This window comes from Cebus imitator, unplaced genomic scaffold, assembly GCF_001604975.1.
Source record: "Cebus imitator isolate Cc_AM_T3 unplaced genomic scaffold, Cebus_imitator-1.0 Scaffold658, whole genome shotgun sequence".
Classification (NCBI taxonomy): Eukaryota; Metazoa; Chordata; class Mammalia; order Primates; family Cebidae; genus Cebus; species Cebus imitator.
The window spans coordinates 971,953-990,637 of NW_016107973.1; the positions used below are offsets into that span (position 1 = coordinate 971,953).

At 38.9% G+C, this 18,685-nt stretch overlaps 2 protein-coding genes and 1 long non-coding RNA gene across 10 annotated transcripts in view; 2 read left to right on the top strand and 1 right to left on the bottom strand.

Annotated features, from left to right (window-relative positions):
- The window catches only part of TCEAL4 (transcription elongation factor A like 4), a 12,022-nt gene extending 9,408 nt beyond the window's left edge, over window positions 1-2,614 (top strand). The window contains exons 3-5 of one of the 5 annotated variants that reach the window (XM_037734744.1): window positions 734-864; window positions 1,321-1,403; window positions 1,761-2,614. In XM_037734744.1, coding sequence (XP_037590672.1) covers window positions 1,788-2,423 — 636 coding nt within the window. In that variant the 5' untranslated portion in view covers window positions 734-864; window positions 1,321-1,403; window positions 1,761-1,787 and the 3' untranslated portion in view covers window positions 2,424-2,614. Of the gene's footprint in view, window positions 1-607; window positions 865-1,320; window positions 1,404-1,760 lie in introns of those variants that run through there. The other 4 variants (XM_017518105.2, XM_017518104.2, XM_017518108.2 and 1 more) reach the window with 4 other exon arrangements.
- On the bottom strand, window positions 525-4,434 carry LOC119469453. Its single transcript, XR_005198275.1, has 3 exons — window positions 2,930-4,434; window positions 2,656-2,768; window positions 525-1,112 (listed from the first exon to the last, which is right to left on the bottom strand). It is a non-coding gene; the product is annotated as an uncharacterized LOC119469453 (long non-coding RNA).
- The window catches only part of LOC108295786 (transcription elongation factor A protein-like 3), a 22,299-nt gene continuing 4,230 nt past the window's right edge, over window positions 617-18,685 (top strand). The window contains exon 1 of one of the 4 annotated variants that reach the window (XM_037734736.1): window positions 617-733. In XM_037734736.1, the coding sequence (XP_037590664.1) occupies window positions 636-733 (98 nt within the window). In that variant the 5' untranslated portion in view covers window positions 617-635. Of the gene's footprint in view, window positions 793-1,322; window positions 1,394-18,685 lie in introns of those variants that run through there. The other 3 variants (XM_037734737.1, XM_037734739.1, XM_017518099.2) reach the window with 3 other exon arrangements.

Here is an 18,685-nt window from a genome sequence, read left to right on the forward strand (position 1 = left end):
AAAAAAAAAAGTCCAGAAAGGCCAGCAAATTGATAAAAGTCCTGAAAATTTCTGCAGATGCTATGCTTTGGATTCTCCAGCTGCTTGCAGCAAAGGCTGTGGATTACAGTTCTATTTTTGAATATAGTCTGGTCATTGTTTCTTCTATATTCAGTTTCTCACTGAAGATAAATTAATTGATCTTTTAGTTTGGTTCAAATACAACTTTTTAAAATTCATTCGAAAATTTATGTTTGTACATGTCAGGAAAAAGAGACAATTTCATTTACTTTGGAAAAATTTTCCTAAGTTTTTTCAAGTGCAATAATTTATTCTTTATACTGTACTTAAGTTCACATTTATATGATTTTACCGGGTGTGTCTACGTTATTTCAATGGAATTTAAGAGCAACATTATCAAGAATCCTCCTTCGGACCGTCCAACTCATTAAAAAAAAAAAAAAGTTGTGATTTTCATTAAAATTCTTTCTTTGATCAATTTCTCAACAAGAAGAAAAGGGCAAAAGGGCCCAGGGAGGTGAGAAAGTACCTGCTGGAGAGAGGTTGTGGGTGGCTGAAAGCGGCTGGGCAGGAGGCGGGGCATGGGGCGGTGGAACTCCAACGCTGCGGCGTTCACGTGATCTGCCCGGGCGCAGATGTGGGCACCGGTCCGAGTGCCTGCCCTCTGTCCCTGTGGCTGGGTCCCGTATGCTCCGGTCCCTGGGCTCCTAATTCTCGGTCCAGCTTCTTCCAGGTCAGTATGTGGGCCTTCCACGCTGCTAGCGGAACACTAGAATGGCGGAAGGGGAACGGGTATCGTAGGGGGAAAGGCTGGGGGTGGGGTCGGGTCGAGGGAATCTGGCCCGAGTGTGGACAGAGATGACGGTGGGAAAACCGCTAAGGGTGGCTGAGGGGGATCAAGCAACCAGTGGGCAGAGGGTGAGGAAGGCGAGCACCCCCAAGTATCCATGCCCGCTTTCTAGGCACATCCTCTTCTCTGCCCTCCGTCCATTTTGGAGCCGAAGATGGTGGGCTGGGGACGCCCCAGTAGTGAGACAGTGGAAGTAAACCCCCTCTGCCGTTCCGTGCGTAGAGAAAAACGTTGATCGCGAAGCTGGTTAGGAGAGTTGCCTCTGAGGAGAAGGACACAGAGACCCAAATTTAGTTTGGAAAGCATCCTGGTTTGGTGGCCGAGGCCTGGAAAGAAATGGCGGCTGGGGTGCAGGGGAGGTAGGGGAAGAAAATGTTGGGTGAGCAGGGCCTGGACTCAGAAAAGGGAGCCGAGTTCCTGTGAGCCCGCTGAGCGCGCAGCCCATACCTCTATCTCCTGTCTGTCCGCAGGTCTGCGGGTCTGTTGTTCCTAGCACTCTGCGAGGCCTGAAAAGGAGGAACAACCTGTCCAGAATCCCCGCAGGTCCGTGAAAGCGGAGTGAGGAGGGGGGACTGCATGGACGGGCCCACAAGGGTTGAGGGTGTGGAGGGCTTGGCCAGGGCCGAATTGGGGCCCCCGCCCATTCCCCCACCCACATGAACACGCACCTTACCAGGCTGAACCAGTGCAGAGAAGGTGGCAGGACCTGCCAGGCAATGGCTGGCTCAGGTGTGTGGGAGGAGTGGTGGGCTACGTGGTGGGCAGAAGGCCCTCTTGGAGGCACGTCCAGTTTAGGGGAACCGTCACCAGGGATGAGATGCAAGTACTGTCCAGACCTGCATTCCACCCCACACTCTCAGTCTCCCATGTCTCCTCTTTGTCTCCTCTTCCCTCCACCCCCATCCCCCAGGACAGGAAAAGGAGGGGAAATCTCGACATGGAAAAACTCTACAATGAAAATGAAGGAATGCCTTCGAACCAAGGAAAGATGGAAAATGAAGAACAGCCACAGGACGAGGGAAAGCCAGAAGTAGCTTGTACTCTGGAAGACAAGGAGAAGTTAGAAAACGAGGGAAAGACAGAAAACAAGGGCAAGACAGGAGATGAGGAAATGTTAAAGGATAAAGGAAAGCCAGAGAGTGAGGAAAAGGCAAAAGAAGAAGGAAAGTCAGAGAAGGAAGGAGAGGCAGAGATGGAGGGAGGATCAGAGAGAGAGAGAAAGCCAGAGAGAGAGGGAGAACCAGAGAGTCAAACAAGGGCTGCAGGGAAGCGCCCAGCTGAGGATGATGTACCCAGGAAAGCCAAAAGAAAAACAAATAAGGGGCTGGCTCATTACCTCAAGGAGTATAAAGAGGCCATACACGATATGAATTTGAGCAATGAGGACATGATAAGAGAATTTGACAATATGGCTAAGGTGGAGGATGAGAAGAGAAAAAGCAAACAGAAATTGGGGGCCTATTTGTGGATGCAAAGAAATTTACAGGACCCCTTCTACCCTAGAGGTCCAAGGGAGTTCAGGGGTGGCTGCAGGGCCCCACGAAGGGACATTGAAGACATTCCTTATGTGTAGTGTCCCTGGCAGGCATATACCAGACCATGTGCTTTAACCTTATGGTAATACTTTAGGCATCCCGCCTGTTACTAGCAGCCTTTTGACCCAACTGCAACGCGGTGTTCTCAGTAGCAAATTTTCATCTGTTACATGGAAAAATGTTTATGGTGCATTGTAAAATTAAAAAACACAACTTGAAGAACCAAATATATGGCATGAGTACATTTTTTTAAAACTACAAGATACTTACCTAGTAATTTATGTATAGAAAACAATCCTGAAAGCTGTGTCCACTAAAAGATTAACAGTGGTTATCTGTGGGTGATTTTTTCTGTTCTTTTTTGTTCATCTGTCCCTTTTTCTCTAAAAACAGATTTCTTAAGTCAAAAAGATAATGGAAGATAAAACATTGGAAAATGGTGCATAAGCATTCCAACGCACTGCCCAGTGAACTTATAAAGACAGTGGATATACCTAAAATTCTTGTTATCAGGACATAGAATGATAGGTAAAAGTCGCATTACCTCTGGGGCTGGAAGCTGGAGGAGTCAACCCAGTGGTTATTACAGCTCCATTGCTGAAAGGGACAGCCTTGACACCTGAAACGGACATAAAACTAGCCTAGAGATGTGGAGAAGATCAAGGTATTGAATGTATGAACTGTGTTAGGCTGGCTCCTACTCTCTCCCTTTGCACTAGCAGAACCAGTACCCAGTCAGATACTTGGGGGAGGGCTGAAGGAGGTCTCACCTGTGCTCAGAAATAAGTCCAGATAGCTGAGAGGTGGGTGCCACTCTCCCTGGTTAATGCCATACTTGGCAGGTAGTGTGCCCCTTCTCATGGATCCTGTACCCTCCTAAGGCCCCAGCTGCTGCTGGTGGGCTGGAAATCATGATGGACTAAGCAACGCTATGTCCCAACAGAAAAGTGAATTCCCTCTCTACCTACAATAGAATTATCCTATCCCACATTGGTAGTACACAATTGCCACTTGGGCCTTGATATTTTATAAAGTTTTTACAAAACACTCCTTTCCATGTTTTTTGTTGATTTTTGTGTATTTTTGCATATAGCTGTTTCCACCAGATTTAGATACTGGAGATTGAGCCAGGAGAAAAAGCTGAGTGACCAGATGCTGTGCTGTTCTCATTTGTTAATCTCTAGTTTGCTGACACTTTTTTCTTAGGAATTGTCTCCCAGGAAATTTCTGTTAAGCCCTGCTTTACCATTTGACAGACCCATGTACCTATGTGATTTTTTCCCCCCTGGATCTTGAGTAGCTTATTTGCTTACAGTGTTTTTTTTTTTTTTTTTTTTAATAAACTTTTAGGATGGTTTTAAATATACAGATTTTTACAAAGATAGTACAGAGTATCCCATATGCACTGTCCCCTATTATTAACATCTTACATTAGTATGGTACGTTTGTCACAATTAACCAATATTGATACATTATTATTAACTAAAGTACATACTTTATTCAGATTTCCCCTAATGTCCTTTTCCTGTCCCAGGATCCTATTCAGGTTACATTTAGTTATCATATCTCCAACAGCTCCACTTAGCTGTGAGAGTTTCTCAGACTTTTCCTGTTTTTGATGACCTTGACACTTTTGAGAAGTATTGGTCAGCTATTTTGTATAATGTCCCAAAATGGGTTTGCTTGATTTTTGTCTTGTGATCACACAGGCGTTACATGTTTTGCAAAGAAGACCACAGAAATGCCATTCTCATCATATCTAATAAAGGAGACATACCGTCAATATATTTACCACTGTTCTTATCCTTGGTCACCTGACTGAAGTGGTGTTTGTCAGGTTTCTCCAAGGTAAAGTTTTATTTCTCCCTTTCTGTACTGTATTCTTTGGAATAAAGTCACTTTTGTCAGCCCACACTTAAGGAGTAGGACATTATTACTTCCTTGAAGGCAGACTATTAACAAAAATTGCTTGGAATCCTTCTGCAGAGGATATTTGACTCTTCTTTCCCATTTATTTATATATTCAGTTTATTTGTATCAGCGTAGACTCATGACTATTTTATATTTTGGATGAATGCAATACCACTTTACATGCCTTTGCTCAAATTGTTCCAGTTTTGGTCACTGGGAGCTTTCATTTGGCTCCTGTATTCATTTGACATGCCCCCATTGTTATGTTGTAGATGGGTTTTTTTAGTACTTACATTCTGGCACTACAAGATGGCTATAGCTTTATCTTTCTTCTTTTTTCCCGAGTCCTAGAATCAATCATTTCTCCAAGTCTCCCTGGCATCTTATGTTGGACAATGGTGTTAGAAAAACAAGATCTGGGTGCTAGATATACTCATTGCTACTGAGATAGCATTACTTCTAGGCCTTCTCAGTTGATATAGCAAAAAGATATATCTGTATAGAATACCTATACATAAAGTATTTATAGAAATATAAATATTTCTATATATAACCATTCGTATCTATATAAGGCTAAACATGAATTTATACTGGTGTCTCCAACTACAGTCTGTTACTGCATGGATCATTCTAGCCTCCCCTTCCTTATCTGTAACCTTCTACTCCAACTGTGAGAAACCTGTCTCCTACCATCTGCCATCCATTTTATTGTTTATTAATCGTATAAATATATAGTGGTTTCAAAATTGTTAACCTGTACCCTTGTGGATAACAATTTTATCAACTGGAGTGGAGTGCTATGTACAGTTCCTTTTGCCTTTAGTCTTACAGACTCCACTCATTTTCAAATTTACCTATGTCAGTACCTTATTCCCCCATCCCTTTCACTGAGGTTGTTTCATACATTTGTGATACCTTAAAATTCTCTTGACACATTCTGCATTTGGGGACTACTATTTTAACGGTATTTTTAAATTTCAAGTTCCAATTGTTCATTGCTAGTATATGGGAAAGCAACTGACTTTTCTATATTAATCTTGTATCCTGGGACTTTGCACCAGGCATTTGTCAGTTCTTTGGCAGTCATGTCATCTGCAGATAAAGACAGTTTATTTCTTCCTTTTCAATCTGCATATGTTTTATTTCCCTTTAAATTTCTTTTTTATTTTGTAGAATTGGTCCATTTCATCTATGTTAACAAATTTGTAGGCATAGAGTTGTTCATATTATCTTCTTAATGTCCATGGGATCAATAATGATAACTCCACCTTCATTTCTTTTTTAAAATTTTTTTGTAAAGACGAGATCTTGCTATGTTGCCCAGACTGGTCTCAAACTCCTGGGCCAAAGCGATTCCCCCAGCCTCAGCCTCCCAAAGTGCTGAGGTTGCAGGTGAGCCACCACACCTGGCCTCATTTCTGATATGTTAATTTGTCTTCTTCCTTTGTTCCTAGCCTGGCAAGCAATCTGTCAATTTTATTCACTCTTTTTTTTTTTCCCATTTATTTATTTTATTGCATTTTAGGTTTTGGGCTACATGTGAACAACATGCAAGATTGTTGCATAGGTACACACGTGGCAGTGTGATTTGCTGCCTTCCTCCTCATCACCTACACCTGGCATCTCTCCCCTTGCTATCTATCCCCAACTCCCCACCCTCCACCCTCCCTCCCCTATTTCTACTCTTTTTAAAGAACCAGCTTGTGGTTTCACTGATTTCTTCTGTCGTTTTCCTGTTTTCAGTTTCTTTGATTTCTTCTCTAATTTTTATTATATCTTTTCTTCTGTTTTCTATAGTCTTAAATTACTCCTCTTTCTCTATTTTCCTAATGTGAAAGCTTAGATTATTGACTGTAGATTTTTCTTTTCTCACATATGCATTTAAGCTAGAAATTTTTCCCTAACCACTGCTTTGGAGAATCCCACAAATTTGATATGTTGTATTTTCATTTACCTCAAAATATTCTTACATTTCTCTTGAGGATTCTTCTTTGAATTGTGTCATTTAGAAGTATGTTTAATTTCCAGATATTTGAGTTTCCCATCTACCTTTCTGTTATTGATTTCTTGTTTAATTTTATTGAGAGCGCACTTGTGATTTCTATCATTTGCTATATCATATTGTCCCACAAATTTAATGTGTTATATTTTCATTTATTTCAAAATATTTTTGCATTTCTCTTGAGAGTTCTTCTTTGAGTTGTGGTATTTAGAAGTATGTTTAATTTCCAGATATGTTTTCCATCTATCTTCCTCTTACTGATTTTTAGTTTAATTTTATTGAGAGCATACTTATGATTTCTGTTATTTTTAGTTTGTCATGGTATCTTTTATGAACTGGAATATGTTCTCTCTTGGTGAATTTTCTATGTGAGCTTAAAAAACAAATGATGTTCTGCTGTTGAGCATGTTCTGTAAATTAGGTCAAGTGTCATTTAGCTAAAGCTGATTAGTATTGCCTTTCAGATCAACTATATCCATATTGATTTTCTGCCTGCTTAATCTATCAATTACTGACTGGAAGGAGGGGTTATTGAAGTCTGCAACTCTAATAATGGATTTTTGTCTATTCTCCTTTCATTTCTATTAGTGTTTGCCTTACATATGTTGACACTCTATTGTTAGGTACATAAATAATTATGATTTTTTTTGTGTTGGAGAATTGTTCCCTTTATTATTATGTAATGCCCCTTTTTATCTCTGGTATTGTCTTTGTTCTGAAGTCAGCTCTGTCTAAAATTATATAGCTACTCCAGCTTTCTTTTCATTAGTGTAGCATATCTTTCTCCATTGCTTTATGTTTCACCTCTCAGTCCTATGTTTAAACTGGGCTTCTTGTAGACAACATGTAGTTGGGTTTTTTTTTTTTTCTTTTTTGTTGAGATAGGGCCTCATTCTGTCACCCAGGCTGGAGTGAGATAGGGTATCATTCTGTCACCCAGACTGGAGTGCAAGTGGCATGATCATGGCTCACTGCAGCCTTGGCCTCCTGGGCTCAATCAAGCCTCCCATCCCAGCCTCCTGAGTAGCTGAGACCATAGACACATGCCACTCTACCTGGCAAATTTTTATATTTTTTTGTAGAGATAGGGTTTCACCATGTTTCCCAGGCTGTTCTCAAACTCCTGGGCTCAAATGATCTGCTCACTTCAGCCTCTCAAAGTGCTAGGATAAAGGGCATAAGCCACCGCGCTGGGCCTAGTTGGGTTTTTTAAATTCATTCTGACAAATTCTGTCTTCAGTTGATGTAGTTTGACCACTCACATTTAGAGTGTTTCTTGATATATTTGGATTAATATCAAGCATGTTTATAACTGTTTTTTATTTGTTGTCCGAGGTTTCTTTTTCTGCCTTCTCTGGTTTTAATTATTTTACAAGATTTCATTTTTTCTCCTCTCTTAGTGTATCAGTTATACTTTTGTAAACAACTTTTAGTGATTTCTCTCAACTTTACTATATATTTTAACCAATATAAGTCCACTTTCAAATAACACTCTTCTGCTTAACTTGTATGTAGTGCATATACCTTAATGCAGAGCATTTGTCACTCAATTCAGTTATTCATACACTATAATCACTTAGCACATTGTTGCTATTATTTCTTTAGACTGTTGTCTTTTAGATCAATTAAGAATAAGAAAAATAAATATTTTGCTTTACTTTCATTTATTTCGTTTCTAATCCTCTTTCATTGTTTATGTAGATCTAAGTTGCCTGAAGAAAATCTTTTAACATTTCTTAAAGGGCAGGTTTGCTGGTGCTGAATTCCATCAGTTTTTGTTTGTCTGAGAAAGTATTTTATTTCTCCTTCACTTTTGAAGGATAATTTTGCTGGATATAGAATTTTAGGCTGAGCATGGTGGCACACAACTCTAATCCCAGCACTATGGGAGGCCAAAGCAGGTGGATCACTTGAGCTCAGCAGTTTGAGACCAGCCTGGGCAACATATAGAAACTCTGTCTTTACAAAAAAATACAAAAATTAGCCTGGCATGGTGACATGTGACTGTAATCCTAGCTACTCAGGAGGTGGAGGTTGGAGGATCACTTGAACCCAGGAGGTCGAGGCTGCAGTGGGTCATGATTGTACCACTGCACTCTAGCCTGAGCCAGAGTGAGACCCCATGACCCCATCTCAGGAAACAAACAAAAAAAAAGAATTTTAGGTTGGTGGTTTTTTTCTTTCAACACATTAAATATTTCACTTCACTCTCTTCTTGCTTGCATGGTTTCTGATGACAATTCCACTGCAGTTCTTTTTGTTGTTCTTCCACAGGTAAGGTGTTTTTTTCCCCTCTAGTTTCTTTCATTATTTTCTCTTTGTTTTTGGTTTTATGCAGTTTGAATATTATATGCCTAGGTGTAGTGGTGGTTTTTCTTGTATTTATTCTGCCCATTGTCCACTAAACTTCTTGGATGTATTGTTTGGTGTCTATTAATTTTGGAAAGATATCTGCCATACTTCAAATATTTCTTCTGCTTTATTCTCTGTTCCTTCTTTTGGTATCCCAGTTTAGCATATGCTACTTGTCTTGAAATTGTCCCACAGTTCTTGGATATTATGTTCTGTTTTATTTTTTACTCTTTTTTTTAACTTGAATTTCAATTTGAAAGGTTTCTACTGACCATTGATCTTTTTCCTCAGCTGTGTCCAGTCCGTTGATTAACCCATCAAAGGCATTCCTTGTTTCTGTTAGTTTTCTTTTTAATTTCTAGTATTTTCTCTTGAATCTTTATTGGCATTTCCATCTCTCTAGCTACATTACTCATCTATTCTAACATGTTGTCTACTTTTTCCATTAATGCCCTTAACGTATTGATCTTAGTTATTTTATTATTTTATTTTTTTAGAGACAAGATATTGCTCTGCTGCCCAGGCTAGCACATGGTGTCATGATCATAGCTCACTGACGCCTCAAACTCCTGGGCTCAAACAATCCTTCTTCTTTAGCATACCAAGTAGCTAGGACTACAGGCATGCACCACCATGCCCAGCTAATTCTTTTCTCAAGAGACGAGGTCTTGCTCTGTTGCCCAGGCTGTTCTTGAACTCCTGGCCTCAAGTGATTCTCCCACAACTGCTAGAATTACAGGCATGAGCCACCAAATCCGTTCTAATCATAGTTATTTTAAATTCCTTATTTTATAATTTCAAAAACTGTATCATATCTGAGTCTGGTTCTGAAGCTTGCTGTGTTTCTTCAGACCTTTTTTTTTCCTCTTGCCTTTTGCTGTCTTGTAATTTTTTGTTAAAAACCAGACATACTAGGCAGGGCACGGTGGCTCACGCCTATAATCCCAGCACTTTGGGAGGCCAAGGTAGGCGAACCACAAGGTCAGGAGTTCAAGACCAGACTGGCCAACATGGTGAAACCCCATCTCTACTAAAAAATACAAAAATTTTAGCTGGGCATGGTGGCTCGTGCCTGTAATCCCAACTACTTGGGAGGCTAAGGTAAGAGAATTGCTTGAACCGGGACCCGGGAGGCGGAGGTTGCAGTGAGCTAAGATCATGCCATTGCACTCCAGCCTGGGCTACAGAGTGAGACTCCATCTCAAAAACAAACAAACAAACAAACAAAACCAACATACTATATCGGTAATTAATAGGAACTGAGGTAAATACGTCTCTAGTGTAAGGAGCTGTGTTAATCTGGCTAGGAGTTGTGTTTTGATTAATGTTTGCTATTGCTATAGGTGCTAGAGTCACCAAATTTCTCAGCGTTCTTATTTTTGTCTCCCCTCTTGACTTTGGGCTTCCCAGAGACTCTGGTTTTGCAGCTCTTTCCACTGTAATTTACTGTTATACTAAAGCCCTGATGGTGTAGTGATAAGACATTGGGGACAGGGAGTATTCTATAATCTTTCAATTAAATCTTCATCTTTTAGTGGACCTATGTCTCTGGCCTGGGACCTTCACAAGTGTTTCTTTTTGTATAGCGTGGATCCTCCCCTTAGATAACACAAGTGTAAAGGATGTTGGAGCTGGGTAATCACTATTTCCCCACAGCTCTGAGACAGAACTCTGGTAAAATCTTTCCCCCTGGAGAGTAGACATTTGTTATGAAAAAAGCTCTGAGATATGGAGAGCAGGGCCCTCCTAAATTACACAGGCCAGTCATTGAGTTTACAGACTTAGGTTCCAGGACTAGCTGTCTTTTTGTCTTCAAAATGGTGCACAAAATAGCTAACTCCTCCCCATCCCCACACATACAACTCACAGGATGATAATACACATATGAGAGATACAGCCTAGCAGAGTATCTTAAGATCATGGGCTACTGGGGTCATGAGTTCCAGTCCCATCCCTACCACTTACTATCAGCTCTTGGATCTTGGAACCATCTTTTGACCACTCCAAATCTCAATTATCCCATGTTTACAGTGCATTTGATGACTCTCCTTTCACTTGGCCCTCTAGTTATATTGGGTCAAAAAGTATGCCCCTCACAGAGCCTGAATTCTCTAGCACCAAATCAAATTCTCTTAGTACAAAATGCCAGGATGAATGATGTGAGAAAAGGGCAAAAATATTCCCAAATATGAAAATTTTCTAGTTTTATTTTTGCTATTATTGATTTCTGCATAAGTGTATTGAGGGTCAGAGAACATGTGTATAACTGCAATCCTTTTGTATTTTATTGAGACATCTTTATGACCTAATAGTCAATATTTGTTAAAATGTTTCATGCCTACATTTACTGGGTTTAGAGTTCTGTGTATGTCCTTCAGAAAAGTTTGTCAAATTGTTCCAAGCTTCTTTATCATTTCTGAATTTTTATGTTTGCTCTATCAGTTATTGATAACAGTAGAAACTTAACGTATTAAGTTTCTCATTATGGTTGTGAATTTGTTTCTCCTGTAGTTCTGCCATTTTAACATTTGATCGTGAAAGATAGCACACATATAGAGTCACACACATACACAAAATATAGAGCTAAATTATTTATTACACAATGAAAAACTGGGTAATCACTACTCATGTCAAGAAATAGAACATTGATAGCATTCCAGAAATGCCATTGATATTCCCTCCAGTCATCCCCCCTTTCCTTCCCACTAGAGTTAATAATGATCCTGAAATTTATGGTAACCATTTCCTTGTTTTTCTTTATATTTTACATCCTAAGTAGTATAGTTTAGAATGTTGCCTATTTTGTGTACTGTATATAAATGGAAGTATACAGCATGTATTTTTATGGCTGACATATTTCATTCAATACTATATATACAATGAAATTGAATGTTTATGTCCTTTCCCCCAAAAAATTATATGTTGAAATCCAAATTAAGGTGATGGTATTAGGAGCTGGGGCCACTGGAAGAGATTAGTGCCCTTATGAAAGAGACCCCAGAGAGCGTCCTCACTCTTCTACCATGTGAGGTTACAGTGAAAAACAGCCATATATGAGGAAGAGGGCCCTCACCAGACACTGAATCTGCTATCACCTTGATCCTGTACTTCCCAGCCTCCAGAACTATGAGAAATAAATTTTTTTAATAAGCAATAGTATTTTGTTATAGTAGCCTGAGCAAAAACATTATGTTTATGGTATGAATCCATGTTTTTATGTTTAGATGTAATTAATTTATTTGCATTGATGTATAGTATAATATTGAATATATCACAGTTTATGCCATTGTTTTGTTCTTTATATAAATTTAGGTTATTTCCAGCTTTTCAATATATATAATGCAGCTATGAAAATTCTTGTATATACTTCTTGGTGTACCCATACACACATTTCTGTTGGGTAGCTATCTGTGAGGAGAATTGCACATTCAACTGTAATATATGATGCCAAACTTCCAAACTGGTTGTATCAGTTTACACTTCCATCAGTAATGATAAGAGTTCTTGTTGCTCTACATCACCACCATTGATTGCTATTATCTGCCCTTTTTATTTCATTGATAACTAATGAAGTTGAGCACACTTTCATTTTTTTGGACAATTTAGGTATCCTCTTTTACAAAGTGGTTGTATTATTCCCATTCTACTATTGGTTTATGTATCTTTTTTGCATTAATGTGTAGGATTTTAAAAATATCTTCTGCATCTGAGCCCTTTGTCAGTGAAATGTATTGCAAATAGCTCAACAACTCTGTGGTATGTCTTTTTACTCTCTTTGTGGTGTCATTTGACTAATGGAATGTCTTAATTTCAATGAAATAATAGTTAACAGTTTTTTCCTTTATGCTGAGTACTGTTGTGTCCAGTTTAAAAAGTCCGTGCCTACATCATAGTTATAAAGATATTCTACATTATTTTCTAGAAGATAGATGTATAACTGAGCATAAATTAGTTTTTGTGTATTTCATTGTTAGGGTTTTTCAGAGAAACAGAACTATTCTATAGCAAATATATATAACATATATATTGCATACACATACACACACACAAAGATTACATAGATATATATATGGACTGAGAGAGAGAGAGAGAGATTGATTACAAGGAAATGGCTCATGTGATTATGGAGGCTGAGAAGTCCCAAGATCTATAGTCAGCAAGTTCGAGACAGGCTCAAGACCCAAGGACAGTTGGTTTTTCTGTTCAAGTTTGAAGTCAAGAAAAGACCAATGTCCCATTTCAAACAGTCAGACAGAAGTTCCCTCTTACTCAGCCTTTGTGTTCTATTCAGGTCTTCAATTGGTTGGATGAGGCCCACCACGTTAGGAAGGGCAATTTGTTTTATTCTGTCTACCAATTCAAATGTTAATCTCATCCAGAAATACCCCAGGATAACATTTGAACAAATGTCTAGGCATTCTGTGGCCCAGTCAAGTTAACACATAAAATTAACCATCACATGTTTAATGTGAGGTAGGGGTCAATATTTACATTTTCCATACTCACATGCAGTTCATTCAGTGTCATTTGATAAAAATTACCCTTTCCTCAATGCTTAACAATGCACGTGTATTGTAAATCAGCAATCCATAATGCATGGGTCTGTTTCTGGGGTCTCTCTTTGATTCCATTGGTCTCTTTGGCTATCCTTGGATTAACATCACACTAAATTACTATGACTTTATAATATGTCTCAATATTTAGACTTTATAATAAGTTTTGGTATTTAGAAGATAGAGCATAGTCCTCCAGATTGGTATTTTTTCAATAATGTGTAAGTTATTCTTGACTTTTTGAATTTGTATATAATCTTTAGAATCAGCTTGTCAAGTTCCATGAAAGAAGGGAAGAAGGGAAGGAGCGAATGAAGGAGGAGTTTTGTTTAGGACTGCATTGTAATTATAGGTCAGTTAGGAGAGTATTGACATCTTCCTAACACTGAGTCTTCCAACCCATGACCATGGTATATATTCCATTTATTTATTTAATGATCTCAGTAACATTCATCATGTATTGGATTTAAAACTTCCATTTTATAACTGGTTTTTGCTGATTAAGAAATGCAATTGAATTTTATATATTATCATATCCAGAACATTTGATGAACTCATTTATTCATTCCAAAATTTTTATATATGGACTTTTTTAGATTTCCTAAATTACAGTCATGTTGTCTGTGCAAGACAGCTTGATTTCTTCCTTTCTAATTCTCTATCTTTTCTTTCTTCTTCCCTTCCTTCCATCCTTTTGCCTTCCTGCCTACATCTTTTTTCTTTCACTGGCCTAGGACCTCCAGTCAAATTTTAAAAGATCTGGGGCTTCTTTATCTTATTTTCAACTTCAAAGAGAAAGCTTTCTATACTCACCATTGTATTTTATGTTTGCAATATGTATTTTATAAACATATTCTAACAAATCAAGGAAGTCCCCTTCCATCTCTTCTCTTTTAATAAAGGCTTCTATTATAAATACATTCTGATTATTAGTAAATGCTTTTTCTTCATCTATTAAAATAATCATATGATTGTTACAGTTTATTCTCTTAATGTGGTGAATTACATTAATTGATTTTCAAATATTATACCAATCTTTCATTTCTGGAATACCTTAACTTGTGTGTGATATATTATTATTCTCATATCTGGTCAGATTCTTCCTTGTTTAAATTTTTTTTTCAGTTATGTCAGTTTTTTAGATTAGCCTATATTTTTCTTTTCCGATAATGACATTGTTGGGTTTTGATATTAGGTTATACCAAATCTTAAAATTACTTGCAGAGTACTCTCTCTTTTTTTAATTCTCTGGAAGATTGTGTTAGATGGATATTATTTTCTTCACTAGTGAAGTTATCTGGGCCTAAAATTTTCTTGGTCAGAAACATTTTGGAAGATTTTAAATACGGATTTTATGTATTTATTTCTTATTAATTTATGTTGAAATCTTCAAGATGACATTTTATTTATCTGAATCCAGTAAGTATTGTGGTTTAACAATCTGTACCTGATAAATCAAATAATTCAAATCATTTTGATCTGTTTGTGTTGCCTGGCTTTTTTTCTTTTTTTCGTGAGACAGAGTCTTGCCCAGGCTGAAGTGCAGTGGCACGATCTCAGCTCACTGCAACCTCTGCCTCCCAGGTTCAGGTAATTCCCCTGCCTCAGCCTCCCCAGTAGCTGGAATTACAGGCATGTGCCACCATGTCCGGCTAATATTTTTGTATTTTTAGTAGAGACAGTGTTTCACCATGTTGGTCAGGCTGGTCTCAAACTCCTGACCTTGTGATCCGCCTGCCTTGGCCTCCCAAAGGGCTGGGATTAGAGGTGTGAGCCACCACACCAGCCTTGTTGTTTCTATTTCTTACTCACAATGTATTTTTTCTTCGTGCACCTGGTTATCTTTGTGTGTGGATATTGTATTTGAGCAGTTATTTGTTGTAATAATTTATGGCCTAAGATGATAAAATCTTACTCTAGAAAAGATTTTATTTGCATTGTTCAGGCCCATAACAGTACTTCTTGTCTGTTACCACCATAATCTTTGTTCGGAGCTTAAAGTTCACTAGTCTACCCAGATGATGCAAAGCCAAGCTACAAGACTTTGTAAGGACTAGTATATTTTTGGTTTACAATTAACCTGAAGGTACAAACATTTGAGGTTCTCAGTATAATATGGGTGATGGTTTGTCAGGAAACCCTCCACCCCTTTTGATGGGTCTTGGACTCTAATTTCTGTTACTATAGTGCCCTGAAAATGCCATAAGTTCCAAGCAGTTTAGCACAGGCTTATTATTCAGCCACAGATGCCCTCAATAAAAATATAGTTCTAAGACGTAGGCTTACCTCTCTGGATGCTTGTGTTCTCTTGTAGTATAACCTAGTAATTCCTCACAATTGCATTAAGTTTGTAGCCTTTCAGAAATCTGACTTTTTGTAGGATGTAAAGATGAATATGGCAGTCTCCATCTTTGGGGGTCTTCGAGGGGGATATAGAGATGGAAAGAGCCAATTACAAAACCTAATGAGTGTTAACAAAGGGGAAATAACGGTGCTAAAAGAACAGAGAAGGGATCTAGACTTGAGGGTTCAGGGATGGCTCTTCTTTCAGAATATGATTAATTTCTTTTAATACCAAAAGCTCATTAAATAGAAGAGGAGTTAATAAAACCTCTACTCCAAGCTTTGTGCATACAGAAAGCCAATTCAGCTTGTGAGCCAATTGGAAAACAGCTTCTTCTGAGACTGAGATTTTCTGAGCAAATCACCATGTGTCAGCATAGAGACCATAGAAGCAGGACAAGATCACATCTGATCTCCTGCATCTGACCATCTCCCTGTGAGCTACCGCAACTCTCCTAGTGCATGCATGAACACACACACACACACACACACACACACACACACACACACACGGAAAGGTACAAGGATATAAGGTACAAAAACCTTTGTTAAGGGCAACATGAGGGGTAGAGATCCTATGTGTAGCTGCAACAGGAGAGGGAAAGATCACTTCCAGCTAGGGTGGCTTCAGAGGCTGAGTGATGAGGGTTGGGCCTCTAAGAATGAGCAGGACCAGGACTTCTAGAGGGAATAAGAGGGCACTTGTCAGGAAGAAAATCATGCATAAGGACAATGAGACAGAAGAATAAGGCATACTTGGGGCACAGTGTGTGAGAGCAGAGAAGTGCATGACTAGGTTGGAAATGTGTGTCCTGGGGCTCAATTCTGATGGATGCTGAATGCCAGGATGAAGAGTGCAGGATTTACTCTGTGGGTGGTGGGTTTACATCAGGGCCTTCAAGCAGGAGAATGGCAGTTAAAAGCAGGGAAGAGTAAAGTTTAATTTGATGGTAATGTGCAAGGTTTATCTGAAGGAAGGGGCAGGGCTGGAACCAAGAAAACTACAGAAGGGATTATTCTAAGAGTTCTGATGAGAAATGATGAGGCTCTAAGGTAGTGGCAGATTCAGGAGATAACAGTGAAGCAGGAAGGAGGGCTTTCTGTCGGTGGGAAAGGGAGAAATCAGATGAAACCTTGATTTCAAGTTGGGATGGCCTGATCATTTAATAAAGATAGGCCAGTATGATTAATGTAAGGCCAGGAACTATAGTCAAACAACTGGGTTTTCCCTCCCTACCTCCTTCTAGGTCCCGCCCATTGTCTGAGGCCCAAGTCAAGGTCATTTTCCTCCCTGAAGCTTTCTCTGTTTATTTCCAGCAAACCTGGCCATTGCCTTCTCTGAACTCCTATTGGCCCAACAGTCTACCTATTCCTTTAGCTCTTTCTCCAAGTGGCCTCATGTGAATGGGCTTTCTACCTACCCAAAAAGCATCTCATTCACCAAGGTGAAAAATCTTCCTCCTCTGATACCTAGCCCTTTTCACTTAAAGAACACAGTAAAGTGCTAGACATCTGTAGGTCCCTGAGAAATAACTATTGACTCATCAGTGATCACAGGGAAGGAAGTTGAGTAGAGAAAATGGGAGATAACATAAAAACATATTAAGATAGTAGTCCTCATTTTAATACCTAGGTTGGTTCTCAGGCTTGGCAGTAACCAGCTGGTGTAACCTTTAACAGTTTACTTAAACCTCTCTGAGCCTTGGGTTTCTCATGCATCTAATGGGGCAAAGATTCTTTACTCACAGGCTGTTGAGAGGGTACTTGGGATACTCCACTGTCCTACATAAAGCAGCTATCCCCGTAGGGAGTACATGGTAGGCACTCGGTAATACTGAGGTTCCCAAACGTCTCTAGAGGAAAGTATTGTTTCCTTGTGGTTGGCCTTTGTCTCCCTCATCCTGACATACCCCAGTAGATATACAAGAAGTAATTATGATTGCCTTTTATTGAGTGCCCAAGATGTGAAGATCTTGGTGTGTTACAGAAGTGATGTCAGCACATTGGGAGTGACTTGCCCAAGGACACACAGTAGTGATGATTCTGTCTCTGGGGACTCAAGAGAGGTCTCCTGACTCCTGATTCCAGCTTTCTGTTCAGACAGAAGAGGCATCTACAGGCGTGTTTCCCAGATGTTTATCTAGAAGTTAAAATAATGGAGCAGAAGAGCAACTGATAGTGCAGTGTGTTTTTTCTCGTATCCCATAATCTATTGATCTGATATTGCTGAAGCTCATATAGTATATATAATTCCTCTTATTACATTTCCAAATTATGCCTCTGATAGCTATGCAAATTTTTATTCAAAATCACGTCTTTTATGGGAGGTTGAAGGAACTATTTGTTGAAGTTCTCCTATGTGATAAACACTTTATATAGCCATTTGTATTTAGAATTTACAATAATTCAGATATAGGAAATGTTACTCCCATTTCTAGAAGAGAGAACTAAAGCTCACAGAGTTTTAGGAGCTTTTCTAGGTTGACACAACTAGTAAGTAGCAAAACTGGTATTTTAGCTCTTGATCACCACAGTAAATAATTAAACTGGTTGCTATAGTATATGTTATATAGTGACCATGTGATGCCATGCACATAAAAGAATTCAACAATACCTATTGATGAGGATGATAATAAACAAGAAATAATCTCTCGGGTTTAGACACCTGGGTTGTGGTGTTCATATGAATTTAGTCAGAGCAAAAAGTCAATGTATTGTACTCACCAAAGCGTAGGCCAGCTTTGGCACTAGGTTGAAATGCTACCTAATCTATATATTAAAAGCTCATTAAAACCTAGGTGTGTAGAAGAGCATTCTCGTCTTTTCTGCACTAAATCTCTATTATTGGACCCGTGCCATACTGTTTTGATTATTATGAACTCTCATATGTTAAACAACTAGAACCCCTTTATCATGACTTCTATTAATTTCTTGCCTACCTTTTCCATTTGATTTCTTTCAAGAGACCTTTGAAAGAAAATCTGCCAAACTTCCGAATGCCAGTGTGGTGGGGGGCAGGAGTGATAAAATTTACAGTTTTTTTTTGTTTGTTTGTTTGTTTGTTTTTTTGAGACGGAGTTTCGCTCTTGTTACCCAGGCTGGAGTGCAATGGCGCGATCTCGGCTCACCGCAACCTCCG